We start from the raw sequence: 22,324 nt of genomic DNA, 5'->3' as shown, positions 1-22,324 counted from the left end.
AATAGCACGCTTAATGTTACGAAGTCAAAGAAATCAAGGCAACATAAACTCCCACTTAACAACGTAAGGCCTAATGTAACACAAATAATTTATTCCTTGTTGTTTATTTGAATTAACGCAAACCTGAACGAACAGAGAAAGAAGTGATTAGCTATATAGCTAGCTAGCTAGATTACGTAGTTTGGTAGTTTCGTCAAGCAACTCTAATAATGCTGTTAGATTCATATGGTTGTTTAGATTTTATACATTACTATAAATAAATAAATAAATAAATAAAAACCGAGCCCACATGTAGATTTCTTTGCAGGCAAAATAGGACACATGTAGCAACATTTCTCACAATATTCTTTGTCACTCTGTAACATTAACATCTAAGAGTCCGCTATCTTGCATGTTTTTTTTAAAAAATTATTATTGTGGTACAGGGTGGCTGAAAGCAGCGTTTCTCATTGGTCAAGGCAGATATTGCCGTCTTACAAGCATCTCTGTTTGGCTAGGCGGGGCAATGAATTTCTAAAACGAAATATTTCCAGCGTGTGAAAAGTTATACTTTTTCTAATAGTTTCATAAAAGTTTGACTCCCACCCCTTTACTGGGTCACCAAACAACACGATAAAAACACAGGGCCCATGGACTTTTATGTGTTGACAAGATAAAGCAATCATAGCAAAGATTGGTTGTCCTGTGTGGTCCTGTTCCACAAAACTCTGCAAATCCTTCTAGACCTATTAGACCGGCCTGCAGGCAGGCTGTCGACTTGTGAGGATTCTGTATGGCTTTGGGCTTGTCCACGTTCGTGACATTCGGAGGTGTCGGACTCTGACGTCAAGAATCTGTTTGTAGACGAGCTGGTGTTCACATTTTGTTCCGCAAGTTCTTGTTTCAAGTGCTCACAATCGTTGAGAGGCGTGCAGTTTGCGCTAGTTTGAGGAAAATGATGATTGTGATTGTTTCCATCGTCGGGAGATGTGTTGGGAGTCTGAGAATGTGGAGAAGAAGTGGACAGGTTTTCCTGTTCTGAACTGTGTTGGTGGTTCTGCCAAAAGGTTTTGCAGATCTGCTCCATCTCGGAGCGCAGCGGCAGGCCGATGTCCAAGTGCATCAGCAGATTCTCCAGCCACTCCTCCAGCGTGGAGAAGGAAGGCCTGTGATAGTTTTGTCAAGATTACAGTCTCACTGTATTGTGGTGAAAGTGAGCTGAGGTTACCTTTGGTCAGCATCCATGTCACAGCACAGTGCAGCCAGTGGTAGGAAGGTCAAAGGGCACTCTGAGGGCTGGTGCTGCTCAATGAAAGCAGCCACATTCAGTCCAAAGTCGTTACTCCGAGGAAGGAAGTCCGGGTCGGCGCTCACTCTTCCTATGATCTGAAAAATATTCGGAGCAATTCATGCGTGCGTACGTGTGACACATTCTATGTCGTTTTGTTTGCTTACTCTGGACAAGTTTTGATTCTGGTTCCAAAAGATTCTCAATTCCGATTCTTGTAGGCGCCAGGATCAAAAGACTTTGACATGGTTCAAATGAAAGGAGCGAACCATTTATGTTTGGATGAAATCATCTGCACTTCTCAATGAACTTTTTTACTTCAGACCTGATGCCCAACTTCAACCCTTCTCTAGACTGACTCTTCGCACTTTTTAAATATTACAAAGTACTTCATTTTCTGTCTCATGTTATGGCATAAACTTAGCATTATGGGAAGGAAAAAAAAACATCCAGTGTTAATGGAGCCTTTGGTCTCCAAGTCGCATGTTAAAGCAATTTCGGAATGAATTCTACTTGCCTACCTCACAAATGATGATTCCGAAGGAAAAGATGTCCACACGTTCATCGTAGCTTTTCCCTGAGAGGTGCAAAGGTGACACATTGTCAACCACAGCGATGTGAAGATGTTTCATTCTTGTTTATGTTTCACTCCAGCCTCAAGCATCACCATGGATCATCTCCGGGGCCATCCAATAGGGGTTCCCAACCACCGTGTAGCGCTTCCTGCGGTCTGGCTTGCGCATCTCCGACAATGTTCCCTTTGGAGGTCGATCCAGAGAAGTCCTGCTGCGATTCCTTTCTCCAGTCACCAAACGAGCCAGACCAAAATCTGCCACCACAACGGACTGATCCTAAATGAGGGGGAAAAGCAACCACTGTGAGTTTGCCAATCATTTTGTACATTTGGAAAATGATACTGAACAGATGTCTGATGTAAAACTACAACTATGAGTTTACCTCTTTGACCAGGCAGTTGTATGAGTTTAAATCACGATGGATGACGTTCATGGAGTGTAAATATGCCTAACAAGGTGAGATTTGGCATAAAAGGTGAGATGATGGTTTTGCCGTAGTCCTCCCATAGAGCATAAAGACTCACCATTCCAGCTGCAATGTCTTTGGCGTAACTCACTCTGACGTTCCATAAAAAGTTATTGTCCTAAAACAACCAGATGGACATCAAACATTAGCATTAGCATGCTTTCCACCACCACCAGATCAACTCAACAAATAGTCACTCTTGCAGAAACTTAGTGAGAACACAAGTCAACAAACATTGTTTCTAACATTCCATCCTTTGGTTGGGTCCGGTATGTACTGTACAGTAACCTCGCCAGCCAGATTGATAATTGTGATTCACTTGAGGGAGTTCTTCACATTATCAATCTGGTACTTTACAAGGCAGACCCGTTCGGGAAAGGCGGGGCTTGCTGTACAATACTTCGAGCTGATTGGACGATGCGGCATCTTTGCAGATTTTGTTTTGACCAATCAAGGCAACGGATGAAAATCCATGTCTTCCGTCTCGTTTTATGGAGGGGGAGCACGGACATCTTTACCAGATAAAAAATGCACAAAACTCATCTCGCTGTTCATATTCAACAAGGAAACGGTGAGTAAATCTGCGAGAACATAATTAATTGCAGCATCCATTCTTCTGTTACGGTTTGTTTGTGTGCTGCTATTGTCAAAAGTTGTTCCCAACCACTTTTAAGGGTATCAGAGTGGGCCATCCTGCCTCCATGATGTTCAAAGTTGAAGTGTACCTTGATGAATCGTGTAAGAGTGAAAAATGTGCTGTACCATTTTAACGATGCTTTCTCTGAGCGTTCCTCCCTGGATGTACTCGGACACAAAGTTTATGCGCTTGTCCTTGTAAAATAGTCCAATGAACTTGAGGACATTGGGATGATCCAGACAGCGCATCACCTTTACCTGAAGGCCAGACAGAAGGTCAACGTACAACCATTGAAGAACAAGTAGCTTCTTGAAGACACGTACCTCCTTCAGGAAAGTCTTGTGCGTCTCCTCATCAAAACGTATCAACTCTTTCATCACCATCACCTCTCCTGTCTCCTGATGTGTCACCTTGACAATGACATGAAGATCACGGTGTACATTTCATTCCCCAAATGTACTTTTTTTTTAATGGCCGTTGCTGTGGGACCAAGGCTACTACTCTACCTTGACAGCCTGTCCGAAGAAACCCCTCCCTAGCACTTCTCCATGGATGAGGTCTGAAGGCCTGAAGATGCGATGGGTTCGATCCCCGGGGTCGGCACGCAGAGACTCGGAGCGCACCATGTCTTTCTTTTGGGATAAGAGTGACAAAGAAGACTTTTCGATGCTGCAGCTTCGCCTGAAAGAGGAAACCTAACTTAGCCAAACAAGATAGCTTTGGTCATTCAAAGACAGTTGGGAGCTAAAATTACAGGATGTTTCGGGATCGCATTCCCATGGTTCCTCGATGCTGATGCGAGGAGAGACTCGTTCTGGTTAGTTCCAGCGTCTCCACCCCTGATCCAGGCTCCTCCTCCAGGTTTGGAAGCGTGTGTGTCAAAGGCACATTTTCACAGACACAATTGAGATCTTCGTGGATATTGGTGGAGGTCTTGGACCGTGGATTGTGTTCAACGGTTAGCTGCAGTGGTCTGCTTGTGTCCTGGATGACATGAGCTACCTAAAGAAAGCAAGGTTGACTTTAGATTGGCTTCACTTTGTCTGATTTATCGCTCACGGATGGTTCATTTAGCCATCAGGAACCTCGTTGGGGCAAACATTGTGGACCGGAATGCCGTTGACTTCCAGGACGTTGTCTCCAATGTGGACTGAAGACAGTAGGTCCTGACCAAGGACGTCCGTGTCTAACCTGAAGGAGGATGAGGAAGGATTGGATAGGAAGTAAAAGACTGAAGTTCAGGATTTCTGCCAAAATTGGACTCACGCTGTCACGGTAACCAGAGGACCGCTTTCTTGGCTGAGTCCAGCGGCCACCTTGAGACCTCGATGGCCGTCTGTTTGTGGAGGAAGTGACACCAGTGCCACTGTGTGGGGGCTCGTGATAGGTAGTAACGAGGGTGATGCTGCTGCACCCTGACTGAAACACTGACCGCTGCCAGACAAAACGTCAACACACCGAAGGAACTCAAAAAGACCGCGAAGATGGAAATTTGAGACTTACCAGAAGAGTTTGGAACGTTCCACAAGTGTGTAGCAGTCTCCATCTCCAATTAATATCTGACACTTCATACATGTGAAGCATTCGGGGTGGTACTTCTGCTCCCCAGCGACCTGCCGGTACATGCAGTGTGTCTCTCTTTCAATGTGACGTTGATGTGGGCCCCAATCACACACGCATTTTCCTCTATCAATCGATCCATTTTCTATCTATCTAGTTGGTTCTACAAGTAGGTCAATTTTGTTGTTGGGTTTTTTTGGGCTGGTTTCTGATGCTTCTGTCCAGTACCTCTTGTTTGCCTTTTTGCAAAATGGATACAATTTGGAGATTCCCCTTGGCTTCTCCCTTGTGTTCCTGCTGCCCCACCCCCACCCCACCACAGTGAAACACCCCTCGTGACAATTTCTGCATCCAGGCTAGTATGCAGCGCTGCAATGTCAGGAGCTTTTCATAGGACACGGTTTCACGACTTCACCAAGACAAAGAAGCTTTTTCAGTCAACCACAGGAAGTCGCACCAATTTGCTGGAAGTTTGCTTCAGGCTGGGTTTTGTTGATATGCTGACATCAACCGTGGCTTCTCACTTGGTAGTGAGTCAGCGTTATGTTACAATGTCGCTAAATATGAATGGACATGGTTGAGCTCACCATGACGAATCCTGGTTGGAGCGTCTCGGTGCAGCCGTGACAGTTCTCGCCGTAACGCTGCCAGTAGTGCCTCTTGCAGTACAGTTGTCCATCTCGCTCGTAGTACCAGTGAGACAGGATGCAACCGCATTCTCGGCACCTGCGCGCCAGAGAGCATCAGATGTTCAAAAGCGCTACCCGTGAGAAAGAACGTCAAATCCAAAAAGTCTTGACAGTTTCAGGTGCATTTTTATTTTTGGGCGGTTTGCATGTTTTATGGTACGTTGGTTGATGGCTCTAAACGGCTTTTCATGTTGACTAAAATGCAACACAGTGTCCTAGTGGTTTGCCCGTCTGCCTTAAGGTTGTAAGATTTGCAGTTTGAAACATGTCTCTGGCCTTCCTGTGCGGACTGGTGTGGTATGTTCTCTTCAAGTTGGGTGACCTCTCAGGGTATGCCAACAATGCCCCTATTCTAAGAAACAAGTTAGCTTCATGGAAGACTCCAAATTGTCTTTTGATGAGTCATGTAAATTGTCCACATGTGCACCGACATTGACTGGTGAAAAGTCTGTTGTTTGTATTTGCCCTGAGATTGACTGGCGGCCAGTCCAGGTTGTGTACCCATGGTTCTCGCCCCAAAGTCTTCCATGACCCCAATAAGGATAAGTGCTATAACACTGGTGTCGGGCAGAATCCTCATACCTTCAAAATCCCAGAACTACGTTTGTTCATCCATTAACATTGTGTCGTCAAAAAGAGAAAGCTATTTTCAACACCATAGAATTGGTCCAAATAGCACCCAGGTGAAGGTGTTCTACTTCAACTTAAGGGTATAGAAGTTCACGTGTTCACATTCAGTCGTTGTGGTGGCTAATCTACAAAGCAGCACAAACGCGGTGGGCGGCCACGTCCTGTACGACCCCACCTCGTTTCCTTTCCCGCCTCAGCCGCAAAGGCCACGCTGACACGATCACCGAGTCAAATGTACCACCGGGATATTTTTTCTCCGGTTTCATCATACCATCAGGTTGCGAGGCCGGCCCATGCCTTCAGTGGACAGACCCAAATCCTTTTCAGAGCCTTTTCAAATGCTTGACACATTTATTTATTTATTTTCAAATTTAGCATGCTTTTTCCTAACATTCTTTTCTGTGGTTGTATTTCAGTTCATTCACGCCATTCGTTCAGACAAGGTCCTACTGGATTCCTTGCCATGTTCACCTCATCGATGTTGACCTCATCAAAGATCTTGTGAGATTAAGAATACAAATTCCAGACACAATGTGGTGAAAAACTTTGACCATCAGTGAGCGCATAGAGAAAATCGCATCAACTGTCAAACTTGTCAAAAACGTCTTCTAAAAGCTCAAAGTCAAAAGTAGAAATGTAGTTGCTGTTGACTTTCTCTATCCAGGAAGGAAGTGTGTGTGTGTGTGTGTGTGTTGCAACTTGCATTGTTGCTCCAGTCTAAATTGTACGTGCACGCCTCATCTGACAAACGACGCCCGTCTCTTACCGTCCTTTCATCCCCCGTCCAAATTTCTGGTCCCGCCGAGACATCCTAGTGGCGTCGCGTCAAAGCTCACCCTCTTAAAGTTGGCTGAAGAAACAACAGGGGAAGAAAAAGCCACTGGATCCCTTCATGTGGAACATCTTGTGCGAGCTCGGGCAGGTTGCTTTCCTGTGTGTGTGTGTGCTAACTTCCTGCTAATGTGAGTGGGAGAAAAAAAAAAAGTGACCCACTGACACCAGATGGTTGCTCTTCCTCTCATGGACTCGTCCCAGTATAGAACCTAGACTCCACCTTCCTGGTCCTGTTACGTCCTGCTCAGGATCCACTTGCAAAAAGTCAAGTCTCATCTGGTGCTTTCTTTCAGGAAGTCACATGCAACCAACCGTCGGTATTTCTGTGCGTGTGCGTGCAAGTGTGTGTTTTGTGCCACTTAGCCTCCAGCCAAGAGTTCTATTCATTGCACACAACAGCACAGATTCATCATAGGATTTTTTTTAAAAAAACTTTAAAAAAGCAAACAGTTTTTGTCAAATGTGTTCAAACTCTCTGCAGAAGCCTGTTAGTAGTTCAGGTGTAAAACCATCCATCCATCATCCATTTACTTCTGCTTATCAGTTTTAGCAGAGAACCCAGACTTCCCTCTCCCAAGAGACTTCATCCAGCTCGAGATATTCCCACGCCACCCGGACACAGTTTGCCATGGGTCTTCTCCTCCAGGAAGCATCCTAATCAGATGCCCAAGCCACCTCATCTAGCTCTTCTCAATGTGGAGGAGCAGTGGTTCTACCGTGTGTGTGTGTTTGCAACATGTGTGTGTGTGTTGCAGTTGACATGTAAAAGAATCAAATAAGGTTCGTGCTACAGTCCGTTGATGAGTCGATACTTTAATTGAAAAGCGCCGCATACAAAAGTGCACCATTTTGCTCTTACTGAACATCAAACAGTTGCCGAGGCAACAAAACAAAAACAAAAGTTACACGACGTTGTGACGTGCAAGACGATGCAAGATGGGATTCGTTGACATCTTTGATGCCAAATTTCAAAACAAATTGGACAACATTCAGCAAATGTTCCGGAGCGTAACACAAAATAATATTTCAACTATTTGTAACACTTGACTAAATAGATAACAAGCGGACTTTATTCTGTTCTTTGTCACTATAACTTAGGACTAATTCACACAAACATTAAGGCACAGTAGACTGAAAACACGCACAGACGATGTAAAAAGGAGGCTCCTCGGGTGTCTTTGTATGGAAGATGATGACCTCACAGTGTAAAATAGATATTCTCTTTTTTTGACTGCATGTTGTATGTATGGAATATGACCACATTTGTGTCATATTGTCAGCTCACATTTGGTGTCTGTTGTTCCTTATCAGCAGTGTCAAAGATCGGCTGGCTCTTTTGCACGCGATGACCTCCTCCAAGGCCAACCGGTGGGAGACCTTTCCTTGGCGGAGGTTCACAGCAACATCAGCAGCGTACACTTCCGTGTACGTGTTACAAAGAGAAAGAAGTGTTCTTGGCTAAATGAATCTTTTGTTTGGATCGAGGGAATCCTGACGGTGGCGGCGGCGGCGAGCTGCTGACATGTGCCAAAGCGCCAACGGAAGGTAGGACGTGTTCGGTCTGGGATCAAAGTAGCACCGCTGTTGTTGCAATGAGGTCACATCCTGTTTGTAGCTCTCACTTCCTCCTCTGGCCGCAGTATTTACCCTGACAGCCACCAGCGCCTACAAAAATAACATACACACACAAATTGGCCCATGGATTTAGCTAAATGCTAACGTATGGTGCAAAACACATGCTGCTCATTTTATGTTATGCACAAGCAGTCAACTTTTGACCCCAGGTAAGTGTTTCCAAGCCAGAAATATTTTGGCCAGATGGCTTTGCCTCACATGTACAATTTGATGTACAATCGGAAACGGATAGACACACGCAGGGATGTTTTTTTTATGTGAGATGTCACAATCATATCAGAGTTTTAGATCGGCCAAGAATGGTGAAATGTTTGTTTTATTGATACATCATCATTAGTTGCTTTAAGAAACACTGGTGTGACGGATGTGTGAGGGTTACCTCTGTAAGCTCGAGCTGCCAGCAGGTTCTGCATGGCGGCGTACTTGGCCGCCTTCTGCGCGCTCGCTGCAACACACATCAAAATCCCCGAAGTCAACACTCATTCAAATTGGGGTTTCAAGCCAAAGTTTGGATTTCAAATTTCAATCAAGCTTTCTTAAACATGTTACTTTGTGCACGGGAAGGAAAGTTGGAAGTATACAATTGTTCTCATAAAATGAACATGATCGATTGACTGATAGGGTTATTGATTAGGAGCTGTGTCTCAATTCGTTCCACAGGACGTAGTGGGATATCTTACATTTTTGTGCTGCTCCCGCATATCCTGCAGGGGAAAAAAAATAGGAAGGACAAGGTCAAGTTGTTGCTAACAAACATTTCATTTCATTTTCTCAGCAATGCAACAATGAAATATTACAGGTACAAGAATTCAAGTGCCCAATTAATACTGCATTTATTCATGATTGTGCTATTTACTGTCGATCATATCATCACATAATAATCGAAACAGGATCGATTGGATAAACTGTATATGAAATAAAAGTATCATTTGGATCTAGGTAAATGTTTGCAAGAAGTCCATTTGTTTGTGGAAGGATCATTTAGAGGTGTGCCACGCCTTTGCGTGCTCTTTCAAAATGAATCCCAAAAAAAAAGCGAACAAACAAGACAAGCTCAAACAAGTCAAGTTTTTTTTTTTTTTACCGGGATAGCCTCCAGTAGCTGCTCCACCAAAGCCGTTCATCACAGCCCCTGCTGTACAAACACTCATGTTTGACTTCTGATATGGCAAATCTCAAAATCTTTTTTTTGTTAACTGTCACAGCTTTGAATTGTAACTTTCATCCATTAAAAGGAAGCTGGTTAGCTGCCCAGTCCTATACAGACTCCCAGAGTAAGCATCTTAAATTGCATATATTTGATCTTTTAATTAAAAACGGGGTTTTATGAGTCTTACCTTGACTCCCTCCATTTAGTCCCCCGATTCCAGCACTTGTTAGACCCCCCACAGCTCCGCCTGCTAAGCACAGACAGATTTTAGCTGGACTCAGTGGATCAATAAAATCAGCAGTTCAGCAGCAATTGTGGTCAGGACCAGGCCAAAAGTTCAATTTCTTTGGAGTAAACCATTCTGAAAAGATTCATTATATTGTTGAATGTACATCAACTTTTACCTGGTCCATATCCTGCTCCTCCTAGAGATGATCCGTAACCTGATTTTGCAGGTTTGCTTGCTCCAAGTGCTTGACCACCAGGTCCATATCCAGCAGGGCCTCCTACCGCTGGTCCACTTCCAGCTGCTCCTGGACCATAGCCTCCAATTCCAGCACCCCTAGGCCCATAGCCAAAAGACCCCAGCCCAGTTGCGCCAGGGCCATATCCACCTGCGCCATAGCCGCCAGGTCCAGCTCCATTAGAAACAGCACCCCCTGTTGGAAAACATGCGTGCAATTCGGGATTAAATATTAGCATATTGTTCTGTGTGTCTGTGCAATGTGTGGTCTTACCTGGTGTCAGGGGTTTTCTTTTTCCGAATTGTTGGCCACCTTGTCCAAAACCACCAAATCCTGGGCCAATACCACCTTGACCGAAGCCACCTGCTCCTCCACCAGCAACACCAGGTCCAAAACTACCTGTTGCTGTGCCTGCACCACCTGTCCCGAAGCTACCTGCTCCAGCACCTCCCAGTCCAAATCCACCAGTTCCCATGCTAGCAGCACCTGGTGTGAAGCCTCCTGTGCCCTTGGCAGCACTACCTGGTACGACTCCAGCTGTTCCAGTGCCTGCACCACCTTGTCTGAAGCCACCACTGGGTCCAAAGCCACCTGTTCCCATGCCAACATTGCCTGGTATAAAGCCTCCTGTGCCGGCACCACCTGGTCTGAAACCACCTCCAGCACCGTTGGATCCATAACCACCTGTTCCTATGCCAGCACCATTGGGTCTGAAGCTACCAGCTGGTCCAAATCCACCTGTACCTGTGCCAGCACCGCCTGGTCCAAAGCCACCAGTGCCATAGCCAGCTCCTCCAAGTGAGGATGAACCATAGCCTGTCATACAGAGAGAAAAACCTAAAATGCCTTACATTTACATTTTTTATGTCAGAAAAATATGTAGTCATCCTACCGGATCTGGGGGGCTTCCTCATGTCCAGTCCTTGGCCTGTTCCACCAGTCCCATAGCTGCCAGGCCCTGTGGCACCACCACCTGGTCCATAGCCACCTGTCCCAGTTCCAATACCACCCAATCTTGCTCCAGCGCCTGCAGAGCCAGGCCCGTATGCTCCAGACCCAATGCCACCTGGTCCGAAACCTGTTGAACTGGGACCAGCTCCAACTGCTCCAGGTCCATAACCTCCAGGCCCAACTCTGTTACCACCAGCTCCTGCCCCATAGCCTACAAATGAACGTTGATGAATGTTTCGGTTAGTGTTCTTGATGTGAAGGCCGGACTGGGTGTTTTGTGAATGTCAACATACTTTTTGATGGTTTTCCAGCACCGTACCTTGAACCTGAATAAGGGAACATACCATACCATATCAATAAAATATTTACTTTCACAGACTTTTAAATAAATTTGTTTTCAGAAATTTTATCTTAATACCATATCCCCCGAGTCCACCGGCACCACCACCATAACCTAGTCCTCCTCCTAAACCTCCAGGACCCGCTGCAGCAGCTCCAACTCCAAGGGTTCCAGTTCCACCGAGATTACCCCCCACACCTCTACCTCCTGTCTTGGCACCATAGGTTCCAGGTCCACCACCATAACTGCCAAGCCCAGTACCAGAACCTCCGGGCCCAATACCATAGCCTCCGCGACCTGCACCAACACCTCCAGGACCACCATAGCCAGCAGGTCCAAGCCCGCCTTGGCCTCCTGCTCCAAACGTCCCATATGCTGATATAAAGACAAAACTTTGATGAAATTGTACTGTGCTGAAGCAAGACAGTTGTCAAAAGAAAAGTACAGTACTTTTGCCTGGTTTTGGTCCTTGTCCTAAACCCGCACCATTTGGAAAGCGTAGACCTAAGATTGAGCAAAGCGTTAGATAGATTGCACCTTTTTTTTTTATGTTGTCATCTTTATCTGCAAGTAAAATGTAATTGCGTACCTCCACCTGGTAGAACTCCTGCTCCACCAGCACCATAACCTATGATATACGACGAGTGAAATGTAGAAATTTATTTCAGCACTGGTTTTATTGTGTACTTTTTACACATTTCTTTGACCAGATTTTATTGTGTACTTTTCACACTGTTCATTTGTTTTGAAGCAGCTCACCTTTTCCTGGTTTTGTGAGACCTGATCCCACTCCGCCAGGCACCATGGCTCCAAGACCCGTTCCGGCAACTCCTGGACTTCCACCAACAGCACCAGGGCCAGTCCCAAATCGTCCTGGACCTCCTCCAATTACACCTGTTCCTGCCCCAACTCCTCCTGGACCAGCGCCAACACCTCCGGGACCACCATAGCCACCAGGCCCACCACTGCCTTGTCCTCCTGGACCGAAGTTCCCGTATGCTGATAGGAATAAAAATACTTCCTTTGATGGGAATTTTTTTTTAGCAAGGAAGCCAGAAGATCCTCAAAAAAGGTACCTTTGCCTGGTTTTCCTCCTTGTCCTGCACCAGCTCCATTCGGGAACTGTAGACCTGGGAGGGAGGAAAGAGTTAGACTGCACATTTCTACTGTCTGTTTTAATCTGCCGGTAAAACGTAATTGGCATACCTCCACCTGGTATAACTCCAGGTCCACCCGCACCATAACCTATGATTGATGACATGTGAAATGAATACATCTATTTACAAGTTGGGCTTCATTTTGTACTTCTCACACATATTATGAAGTTTTTAAGGAGCTCACTTTTTCCAGATTTTGTGAGACCTGTTGCTACGCCACCAGGCACGGTCCCGGCTCCTACTGAACCTCCTCCAAATGCACCAGTTCCACCCCCAACTACACCTGGACCCCCTCCAATTCCACCGAGTCCAGTCCCGAATCCTCTTTGACCACCTCCAACTACACCAGTCCCTGTCCCAACTCCTCCTGGACCAGCACCAACACCCCCGGGACCACCATAGGCACCAGGCCCAACCCCAACTTGGTTTTGTGCTCCATAATTCCCGTATGCTAATCGGGAAAACAAAAACATTCATTATTAAATGACATTGTTTCACATGGCAAAAAACAGATCTTCCAAGGGAAGTACTTTTGCCTGGTATTCCTCCGTGTCCTACCCCAGCTCCATTCGGGAAACGTAGATCTGAGAGAGAGGAAAGGGTTAGACTACACTTTTTGAGGTTTGTCGCTTTAATCTGATAATAAAATGTAATTGGTATACCGCCACCCGGTAAAGCTCCAGCTCCACCAGCACCATAACCTACAATGGATGATGAGTGTAATGTAGAAACAGTTGTACAATTTTGTTTTAATAGTGTACAATTCACATAGATTAAGAAGCAGTTTTTAACCATCTTACTTTTTTCAGGTTTTGTGAGACCTGTTCTTACTCCACCTCCTCCTAGACTTCCTCCAATTCCACCAAGTCCAGTCCCAACACCTCCAGGACCTCCTCCAATTCCACCAAGTCCAGTCCCAACACCTCCAAGACCTCCTCCAACTACACCAGATCCGATCCCAAATCCTGGACCTCCTCCAACAACACCCGATCCGGTCCCAATTCCTCCTGGACTGCCTCCAACTACCCTGGTGCCACCTCCTACTCCACCAGGTAACGCTCCAACTTTGGTCCCATCTGGATTGTATGCTGTATTGAGGGCCAAATCAGTTTAATTGTTTGTGAATGTTCCTGTGTTTCTATAAAGATACCGTGTATGAGAAAAGGCATAGGAGGAACCTTTGGATGGTTTTGGTGTTGCCCCTACTGTCAGTGCTGGTCCAAATCCAGTTCCAGTTTCTCTTATTGGTCCTGCACTGGTTGGAGATCCTTCTATTCCAGTCTGTCTTCCTCCTGTCCTTCGTCGTCCATCAGTCCCTCCATCTGGACGTGCTTCTCCCTCTCCTTCACCAGGGGTATCACCTCTCGGAACTCCTTTAGGTAAGACACAGAAGACCAGCAGATCTTTAGTTAATGAATTGCAATTAAAAGGTCTAACATGGTCGTGTTCAAAAGTGGCAGTGAGTCACCTGGTGGTTTGAGAGGTTTGGCTCCAGGTAGGACCCCAGTTGCACCTTCAAATATTAGACATGGCAGATGGGGTTCCTTATGTTTGAGATGTATAAATGTATGTAAAGTGGAATCTCTAAGGTCATACCAGTGGGTTGGACAGCTCCTCCCCCACCTGCAATGAGAAAAGATAGGAAGTACAAATCATGAAGTTTCATGCAGACTTTGGCCTTCGTGTGATCTTTTCAAAAGATGTACAATCTAAAAAGCAAACTGACCTGGAAGAGGGGTCCCACCAAGACCTATTTCAGAAAAAACAACAATGTAACTAAACAACAGATAATATTATTTGAAGAATTATTTGAAATGAGTGAGAATTACTTGGTCTTCCTCCAGGGATGGGAATTCCTGTTCCTCTTAGGCCATCTCCATCAGCTCCTGCACCAAATGGTCTCCCACCGACCCCCCCGCTGACCCCTGTTGCAATAGGGGTGTGTTCATGTGCACACTTTTATCCAACAGAATGGAACGTTTCACATGTGAAACAGCTTTTAATGACTAAAAAACGTTCTTTGAAATGATGTTCTGTGTTTAAACGCATGCCCCCCTTGATTCGCATTTGAAGGCCGTGGCTCTTCAGACCTTACAGTGCAATGTTGTATCTCTACAAAAACAAGTTGCATTTAAACACACCTTCTCCTGCAGCAATGCCAGACCCTTCTATTGCACCGCCCGGACCACCCTCACCTGGAATAGGACAGATTGTTACAATTGAAATTGTTGGTTGATAACAACTTGATGATTACATGATAGCTGAAAAACCAGAACAAGTGTTGTGAATTTGAATGAACTTATGATTTAGAGTTCACTTAAGCTTAGTTTCTCCTTTTCTGTTCATATTTCTTGGACACGTACCTCCATCAAAGTCTTTTCCGTCCTTGCCCATGTCAGTGCGAGTCCCACCTGGATCAATAACAACCAACATGTCACAGTTGCACAAAGAAGTTACTAGGAGAATTACTAAAGCTGATAATTGTGTTGTGTACGTGCCTTCAGCTGGTGGAGCCAATGTTCCTCGTAGAGTGCCTCGTCCTGACCCAGCACATGTTTGGATTACTGATGGACCTCATTGAAATGATATTTTTACACAGACAAAACCCTTACCGCCGGGTCCAGTTGTTGTGCGAGCAGCACCACCAGTGCTGGGTCTATCCACGTACACTCCAGTGCCATTGGCCAGAGCACCAGTGCCACGTCCTAGTCCTGGTGACACTCCACCAGGTAGAGCTACAGGATAACAAAATGATTGCATTTAATTTACCATTAAATGTGTCTTTCTTTCAATGGTATTATACTTAAAACACACAATTTCATACCGTATTTGTCTGCCTTGGATCCAGCTGTACCATAACCTGACAGGACAAATCAACAAGATCCCTTCATAAACAACCTGTTATCTTTTGCTTTCATCGTTCTGTATGGCAGGTAAAACTGCAAGTCTAGGTTGCTGTCTTTCTTTTAATACTAGAGGTCGTGAAATGTATCTTTAAAAAGCAGGATTAGGGTGAGCCTCCACAAGGTACAAAAAATAATGAACAATGACAAAAATGACCTATAAACAAAAGTCACCTTGTCCGGCTCCGCCTCCGAGTACCCCACCACCGACTCCACCTTGTCCAGCTCCGCCTCCGAGTACCCCACCACCGACTCCACCTTGTCCGGCTCCGCCTCCGAGTACCCCACCACCGACTCCACCTTGTCCGGCTGCGCCTCCGAGTACCCCACCACCGACTCCACCTTGTCCGGCTCCGCCTCCGAGTACCCCACCACCGACTCCACCTTGTCCGGCTCCGCCTCCGAATACCCCACCACCGACTCCACCTTGTCCGGCTCCACCTTGACCTGCACCGGTCACACAGATCATTCATGTGGACTAGAGCACAGACAATATAATCTATTAGGATGTTTATTTAAATGAAGCAACATGATATTTGTACCATATTTTTCAGCTTTCGAGCCAACTCCATATCCTGTGAATAACATGTTATTTAGTTCAGTCATAGTTAAAATTTTTATTTGGATTTTCATATTATTCTCCATAATGTGAACCTGGTCCATATCCAGTCCCTGTCCCTGCTCCGTAGCCTTCTCCCGGTCCAAAACGTGTTCCACCAAGTCCGTATCCGGTTCCGCCAGTCCCCTGTGCTCCCCTTTGTCTTGTATCTACACCTGACCCTACAACTCCACCAGCACCAGGAAGACCTGACAAGTTGAAGCACACTTTTAATTGAGCGTGTCAGTAGAGATAATTTAATATTACAGCAAATATTACTTATTTTGTTTGTCAAAATTGAAGTCAGTATATTTGAGAGACTTGACACGACCAGAAGAGTTTGGAAGATGAATGTTCATGATGGTATTAATAGTCATAATCATCTTTGAGGAAAGGCAACACCACTAGTGATTAGATATGAAGAATTGGACAATATTTTACAGCTTCTTATAGAATAGAATATAATAGAACTATTTGTCTGCTTCAAGATAAACAGAAACCTATACCTCCGGCACCACCCGTTCCAAAACCTCCAGGTCCTCCGCCAGTTCCAACACCAGAACTAGGGAGTCCACTTGCCCCTAGTCCTGCACCGGTTCCTCCAGCTACTTGTCCAGCACCTTGTCCTTGGTACCCTCCTGCTCCAAGGCCAGAACTTGGTCCACTTCCAACGCCAAGTCCTCCTTCACCCATGGCACCACCAGGAAATTCATACATGAGATGACAAGTTTACTTAAAGAACTAAAATTATCAAGTATTGAAAGGTGTGTTTCCTCTTACCATATTTACGGGCTTTAGCACCAGCATAACCTGAAAAATCAAGACCCATCAATAGACTGCCATATTAGTCATTGACCATTACTTAAATAAATAAAAATGTCCATCCCTCATCATTTAACTTACCTCCTGGTCCATATCCAGTTCCTCCAGGCCCAACTCCTCCCCCTGGTCCAAAGCCAGTGCCAGCTCCTCCAGGCCCAACTCCTGCCCCTGGTCCAAATCCAGTGCCAGCACCTCCTGGCCCGACTCCTCCCCCTGGTCTGTAGGCAGTACCCGCACCACCAGGCACAATTCCTCTTCCAGGTCCAAAACCTGCACCAGCGCTACCGGGTCCGATAGCTCCTCCTGGTCCATAGCTTTTACCTGCACCAGCAGGTCCATTTCCTCCTGGGCCAAACCCTGTAGCAGTACCACTAGGCCCAATTCCTCCCGGTCCAAACCCTGTACCAACACCACCAGGCCTGACTCCTCCTGGTCCGTAGCCTATGCCAGCACCACCTGGTCCAACGCCTCCAGTATTTATTCCTTGACTCCCCAGTGCTCCACTGAACATGCCTATCAGGGGATATTTTGTTGTTGTACTAAATACAGCCAAACAATAAATATGCAGCTATTGACATGTTTTGAATCACCTGACTTTTCTTACCATATTTACGGGCTTTGGCATTGGCATCGTATCCTGAAATATGAAGACAATGCAAGTTGAACAAAGGTTAGACTACAGCTTGAGTTACTGAAACAGATCTTTTGAGTCATAATTACCCCCAGAGCCTGTTCCCATCCCGCCTAGTACTGGTCCAGCTCTTCCTGGTCCAGTGCCAGTGCTACCTGGCCCATAACCTCCTCCAACAGGTCTACTACCAGCACCACCTAACCCAGTTTCAGCGGCACTTGGGCCATATCCAAGACCATTGGTAGCAATGCCACCACCACCTGGACCATATCCAGGGCCACCTGTGCCAACACCAGCCCTTCCTCCTGGTCCACCAAGGCCTCCAGTCGCACCAGTGCCGACACCACCCAGCTGACCTGGACATAAAGTTTTTTTGGGAACATGTCCTCAGTGGTTGAAGTCTTGGGTTTTTTAAGGTTGTTAAATTGACAGGATGTCACCTTTAGAGTGAATATGTCTCACCATATTTGAGTGCTTTGGCTGAGCCAGGACCATAACCTAGGGCACAAAGCATTGATAGATTGATGGACATTTCTTCATTTATGATGCATGCTTTGCTTTCGAAAACACTGAAAAAACACACTTAAATCCTGGTACCTGTTCCAGCTCCACCGCCATATCCAGGAACAGCTCCAGGTCCGCCTGCTGTTCCAGTTCCACCCCCATATCCAGGAACAGATCCTGGTCGACTGACTGCTCCAGCTCCACCGCCATATCCAGGAACAGCTCCAGGTCCGCCTGCTGTTCCAGTTCCACCCCCATATCCAGGAACAGCTCCTGGTCGACTGGCTGCTCCAACCCCACCTCCAAATCCAGGAACAGCTCCAGGTCCACCTATTGCTCCAATTCCACCTCCAAATCCAGGGAGACCAGCGCCTCCTCCTGGTAGTCCAACACCACCTTGACCAAGGGCACCTGCTCCAGCTCCACCTAGTGGACACAACAGGGCTAGCTCAAGCATTTCATATTTAGAATGTTTTCAAAGTTATGGCATGAAACCAAAAAATGTATGGTAAATGGACTGCTTTTTATATAGCGCTTTAACTAAACCATATAGTGCCCAAAGCGCTTTACAATGCCTCACATTCACCCATTCACACGACAGTGGTCGACTGCTGCCATGCAGGGAGCCGCCAGGTTCACTGGGAGCAAATCGGGGTTCAGTGTCTTGCTCAAGGACACTTCGACGTGGTCACCAGGGTTGAGGATCGACCCCACAACCTCCCGGATGGGGGACGACCACTCTACCACTTGAGCGATGCCGCCCCAAAGTGCCCTGCCCCTTACCATACTTGGCTGCTGCTTTGGCTGGACTTTTCGACTTCCCTGTTCCTGTTAAAGTAAAAACGCATTCTAGGTCTGTCTGTCATGAAGTAACTTCCCTAATTGAATTCTAATTCAGACTTTAGTTACCTGACTTGGGTGATATGAGCGGGTACCCACGAAAAACTCCTGGCAGCTGCTGTCCTCGGCCATCTTAGAAGATAAATCGATTATTGATTTAGTTGCGCTAGGAAACTTTATAATTCATGGTTAGATTTTTGTTTGCCGTTTTAACAGCTGGTTTCTCTTACTGACTGCACCTTGGCTGTTTATCCCGCCTTCTGCAAGGAAGGAGGCAACACTTAAATTTGTGAAGGAATACCCCATAGAACAATGACATATTTCAAGTCCGAGTTCACACCTGTCTGCGGCCCAAGTCCAGTTCCAGTTGCCACACCAGGGACAACACCTCGGCTTGCAAAATCTAGCCAAGGGAAATAAGAAACATAGTTATTTTGTTTGCGGGATTGCTTGAGCCTCAATGGTTTGGTAGATTAAAATATGTTATGTGTGTCTTTTAAGATACCTTGAGTTGGTACAAATCCACCTTGATACAGTCCAGGAACCCCTACACCTGTATGAGAGCATAGACCGATTTTAGGAACCCCACCAAAAAATTCTTCCAGATATAAATTGAACCTGTGTCTTAGATTTTTGAAGTAACAGGTTGTCTTTGAAAGGAATTTACCTGGAAGTTGTTTTGATGCTTTGCTACCGCTCTTCCCACCAGGCCCAGCCCCTGCACCTCCAGGTCCAAATCCTGCACTCCCAGGCCCAACCCCTGCACTCCCAGGCCCAAATCCGGTACCTCCAGGTCCAAATCCAGCACTGCCAGTTCCAAATCCAGCACTGCCAGGGCCAATCCCTGGACTCCCAGGCCCAAATCCGGTACCTCCAGGCCCAACCCCAGTGCCTCCAGGTCCAAATCTTGCACCCCCAGGCACAAACCCAGCACCTCCTGGTCCAAATCCTGGACCTCCCGGTCCGAATCCAGTTCCTCCAAACCCAACTCCAGCACCCCCTGTTCCAACCCCTGCACTACCAGGTCCGAATCCCGTTCCCCCTGGGCTGTAACCTGTTACCACAATCAGAGTTATATTCCTTTTTTAAAGCAGTGAACATACATTGCTGATCAGGTACCTGATTTAGGAGGTTTGGGTCCAGTTCCACCAAGTCCTGGGTACTGGCTACCGCCTGCTTGGCCGTAACCACCTCCAAAGCCACCTGACTCAAAAGCAAACTTGATTTAGTTTCCATTCAACATTTGAACATTGCTTCCATCTGATGACTAGTTCTGAACAAACCTCCAGGTACGAGGCCTGTTCCAGTTGCTTGACTGGCACCTTGTGATCCAAGTGCTCCGCCCACACTCCCTTGACCTCCTGGACCCAAACCAGCAGCAGAGGGTCCCCCGAGCCCAGCTCCATAACCTCCAGGACCTCCTAATCCAAGTCCACCTTGACCCAGACCTCCACCCCCGGTTGCTTGTCCTTGTCCAAAGCCTCCACTCACTCCTCCTTGGCCTCCATAGGCACCACCTTCAGTCAAATTTGAAATATCACTGAATACATACCGAACTTGCAGTTCTAGAATACTGCTTACAAGCAGGAGCCTTACCTGTTTTAGGAGGCTTCACACCTGTAGGAAGTGGTGTGAAATTTTAGAAAAGTATTCTTAGAAAATTGCACCACATGAAATGGGAATCATCATTTTGGTGGAATTTGTCATACCAGCCCCAAAACCTCCAGGTCCACCTCCCACTCCGCCACTGCCTGTTCCGTAGATGCCAGGCTGGAATCCTCCTGGTCCTTGACCGACAAAGCTACCTGAGTGATACCGTTTTAGAACACAAGAGTGAATGTGAAGACAAGGTTAATTCTTTTTCTTTTTAAATAAGACCAACAGCACCAACCTCCTGCACCTCCTTGACCAAAGCCTCCAGCACCAGGGCTGAGTCCAGTGCCAGTTCCACCAGGTCTAAATCCAGTACCTCCACCTGCACTAAACCCAGTCCCAGCACCTGTACCAGTTCCAGCTGCTCCTCCAGCACCAGCTGGTAAGATCACACCTGTACACAGAGTCCAGTCAAGTCAAATCAGGTGACTTAGGAATTTAGTGCTACTAGCTTCAAGTCGGGATCAAGAACTATTTGTCTGGAAATGATTTTGTTTCTGATAAACTCTAATATTTAGAATGTATGAGTCATCAGTCCTTAATGACATTTCATTGGGAAACAGCAATTTGTAATCGGGGAGGATTCTGTGTGTGTGTGTGTGTGTGTGTGTGTGTGTTCGCACGCGTGTGTGTGTGTGTGTGCGTGATGAGCTCAAGTGGTCTAAGTGCAGAAAGACCCTCGCCCCTCATCCAGAACACATGTTTTCCTCTCTGCTGTTAATTGAGATTGCTGTGTTGTGTTGGATAAAAGCCGAGGTCCATAAATAGAAAGTTTGCTATAAAAGGAAAAGTACAACTGTAAAAGGAAAAAAAAAAATGTCGGTCTGCAGGGATTCCCAAAGCATGTGAATGACGAGACTTGTTGTAACGTCATGTATTGTTGCATTTAAATGTGGACCCCCTGGCCCCAGACCCCCTGGCCCCAATCCCCCCTCTCCTTCCCCAAAGCCCACTAGGACTCTGCCAGACCCAAAAATCTGTCTTACGTCGACTTGCCGGAGAAGTCCACCTGGCGTGCCAACAACCTACATACGAGCAGTTGTGAATTGAATAATGCGATGTGAAATGTGAGAGAATCTGCTTTCCTGATTGACGCTTGATAACCAGCCGTACTGGCCGTCAAACATGACTGACACGTTACACGGTAGTCAGGACGGGCACTGGCACATCTAAAATTATCCAAATGGTTTTCTATTCGCAATGTTCAAGTCCCAACAAACAGCAAAAAAAATGCTTTTGACGCTGTGAGGGTTTTGCCGAGCACCGACGATCCGCATATTTCTTTCTGACGAAATGCATCAATCAAAAAAGCCAATATTAAGCATCAACGCATACATGAACAAATATTTAGAGGAAGGCAACAATTGATTATTTTTTGGAGTAATCAATGAATCTCATCAAAACAAAGCATTTTTTTTAATTTCCATCCTATTATTGAAAAACAGGAGATTATTTCAAATTGAGGGCGCAGAATATTCAGAAACATAAATTGATGATGGTGATGATTCAGTCGCGGGTTTGTTCCGTTATGTTTATCAGAAAAACGGCAAAAAGGTCGAATCAGATGTTTGCAAACATTTTCTTTTGAAAAAACGCAATCCGTCTGCTTTCATGGAGGTCGACAGAAATGCTCGAGAGTCTGAAATTCAGAAGTTGGGGCAATTGCAGTTCAAAAAGATCGACATGCTTAGTGGATGATCAAAATAGTTGTTGATTGATTTTAAAACCGATTAGCTGTTGTCCATTAATTGATGACTGGTCGCCCCTTTAATGTGCAAAACGCTGAAGCATGCATGTGATATTTGCAGATGTGACGAAAAAAGCAGCAAGGCCAGTCAGTGACATTGGAACTGCTTGACCCTTGACTGGACTCGTCAAATTGTATCCGAGTGTGTGACTCGTGACGTGAGGACAACTCACCTCCTTGCAGCGAGGGCTTGCACAACGCCAGGACCACCAGCAGCACCACCAGCGGGCCCGCGCCTCTCAGGTACCAGCACCACATCCCGCCGACCATC

The 22,324-nt window shown here is 46.2% G+C and overlaps 3 protein-coding genes and 2 long non-coding RNA genes across 5 annotated transcripts; all 5 read right to left on the bottom strand.

Moving 5' to 3' along the window:
• Positions 1-69: 69 nt before the first annotated feature.
• Positions 70-6,935, bottom strand: LOC144036762 (LIM domain kinase 1-like). Its single transcript, XM_077547636.1, has 15 exons — positions 6,591-6,935; positions 5,093-5,231; positions 4,449-4,558; positions 4,212-4,379; positions 4,031-4,136; positions 3,700-3,947; positions 3,452-3,626; positions 3,269-3,355; positions 3,071-3,202; positions 2,367-2,426; positions 2,225-2,290; positions 1,935-2,118; positions 1,789-1,844; positions 1,208-1,365; positions 70-1,145 (listed from the first exon to the last, which is right to left on the bottom strand). The coding sequence occupies exons 1-15, from the start codon at positions 6,632-6,634 to the stop codon at positions 662-664; spliced, it is 2,217 nt and encodes a 738-aa protein (XP_077403762.1). The 5' UTR covers positions 6,635-6,935; the 3' UTR covers positions 70-661.
• A 517-nt stretch (positions 6,936-7,452) lies between these two features.
• On the bottom strand, positions 7,453-15,036 carry LOC144036481 (uncharacterized). The gene is made up of 24 exons (XM_077547172.1): positions 14,968-15,036; positions 14,850-14,895; positions 14,719-14,766; positions 14,497-14,550; positions 14,185-14,280; positions 14,082-14,105; positions 13,952-13,978; positions 13,824-13,868; positions 13,534-13,728; positions 13,156-13,443; positions 12,886-13,056; positions 12,540-12,806; positions 12,405-12,443; positions 12,275-12,328; positions 11,277-11,465; positions 11,152-11,184; positions 10,800-11,069; positions 10,181-10,723; positions 9,848-10,102; positions 9,631-9,693; positions 9,378-9,428; positions 8,974-8,997; positions 8,673-8,738; positions 7,453-8,323 (listed from the first exon to the last, which is right to left on the bottom strand). Exons 1-24 carry the CDS (start codon positions 15,034-15,036, stop codon positions 8,277-8,279), a joined length of 2,964 nt encoding a protein of 987 aa, XP_077403298.1. The 3' UTR covers positions 7,453-8,276.
• On the bottom strand, positions 11,469-12,185 carry LOC144036779 (uncharacterized). The gene is made up of 4 exons (XR_013288726.1): positions 11,958-12,185; positions 11,788-11,826; positions 11,649-11,702; positions 11,469-11,573 (listed from the first exon to the last, which is right to left on the bottom strand). It is a non-coding gene; the product is annotated as an uncharacterized LOC144036779 (long non-coding RNA).
• Positions 15,037-15,060: 24 nt separating the features above from the next.
• On the bottom strand, positions 15,061-19,889 carry LOC144036480 (uncharacterized). Its single transcript, XM_077547170.1, has 20 exons — positions 19,757-19,889; positions 19,321-19,707; positions 19,159-19,206; positions 18,994-19,056; positions 18,893-18,913; positions 18,723-18,785; positions 18,597-18,641; positions 17,907-18,239; positions 17,772-17,807; positions 17,399-17,665; positions 17,283-17,315; positions 16,760-17,191; positions 16,637-16,666; positions 16,363-16,539; positions 15,913-16,065; positions 15,801-15,833; positions 15,584-15,705; positions 15,433-15,531; positions 15,210-15,215; positions 15,061-15,090 (listed from the first exon to the last, which is right to left on the bottom strand). Exons 1-20 carry the CDS (start codon positions 19,887-19,889, stop codon positions 15,061-15,063), a joined length of 2,511 nt encoding a protein of 836 aa, XP_077403296.1.
• Positions 19,890-20,000: 111 nt separating this feature from the next.
• Positions 20,001-20,460, bottom strand: LOC144036780 (uncharacterized). Its single transcript, XR_013288727.1, has 3 exons — positions 20,363-20,460; positions 20,250-20,270; positions 20,001-20,170 (listed from the first exon to the last, which is right to left on the bottom strand). It is a non-coding gene; the product is annotated as an uncharacterized LOC144036780 (long non-coding RNA).
• Positions 20,461-22,324: the final 1,864 nt, after the last annotated feature.

The sequence above is a fragment of the Vanacampus margaritifer genome, chromosome 16, assembly GCF_051991255.1.
Source record: "Vanacampus margaritifer isolate UIUO_Vmar chromosome 16, RoL_Vmar_1.0, whole genome shotgun sequence".
Lineage (NCBI taxonomy): Eukaryota > Metazoa > Chordata > Actinopteri > Syngnathiformes > Syngnathidae > Vanacampus > Vanacampus margaritifer.
This window is presented reverse-complemented; position numbering and strand designations above follow the sequence as displayed.

Coding starts and splice junctions, on each gene's coding strand:
- LOC144036762 (XM_077547636.1), bottom strand. CDS start 6,634: ATGTCTCGGCGGGACCAGAAATTTGGACGGGGGATGAAAGGACG. Junction 5,232..6,590: donor GGACGGGGGATGAAAGGACG/GTAAGAGACGGG, acceptor TCTGGCGCGCAG/GTGCCGAGAATGCGGTTGCA. Junction 3,948..4,030: donor ACAATGTTTGCCCCAACGAG/GTTCCTGATGGC, acceptor TGCTTTCTTTAG/GTAGCTCATGTCATCCAGGA.
- LOC144036481 (XM_077547172.1), bottom strand. CDS start 15,036: ATGGCACTGGAGTGTACGTGGATAGACCCAGCACTGGTGGTGCTGCTC. Junction 12,329..12,404: donor TGGAGTTATACCAGGTGGAG/GTATGCCAATTA, acceptor CCTCCCTCCCAG/GTCTACAGTTCCCGAATGGA. Junction 11,466..12,274: donor AGGAGGAAAACCAGGCAAAG/GTACCTTTTTTG, acceptor TTGGGCCCGGAG/GTTCTGGTACTGGGCTTGGC.
- LOC144036480 (XM_077547170.1), bottom strand. CDS start 19,889: ATGGAAACTAAATCAAGTTTGCTTTTGAGTCAGGTGGCTTTGGAGGTG. Junction 19,057..19,158: donor TGGATTTGTACCAACTCAAG/GTATCTTAAAAG, acceptor TCCCTTGGCTAG/ATTTTGCAAGCCGAGGTGTT. Junction 17,666..17,771: donor AGCCAAAGCACTCAAATATG/GTGAGACATATT, acceptor CTTTATGTCCAG/GTCAGCTGGGTGGTGTCGGC.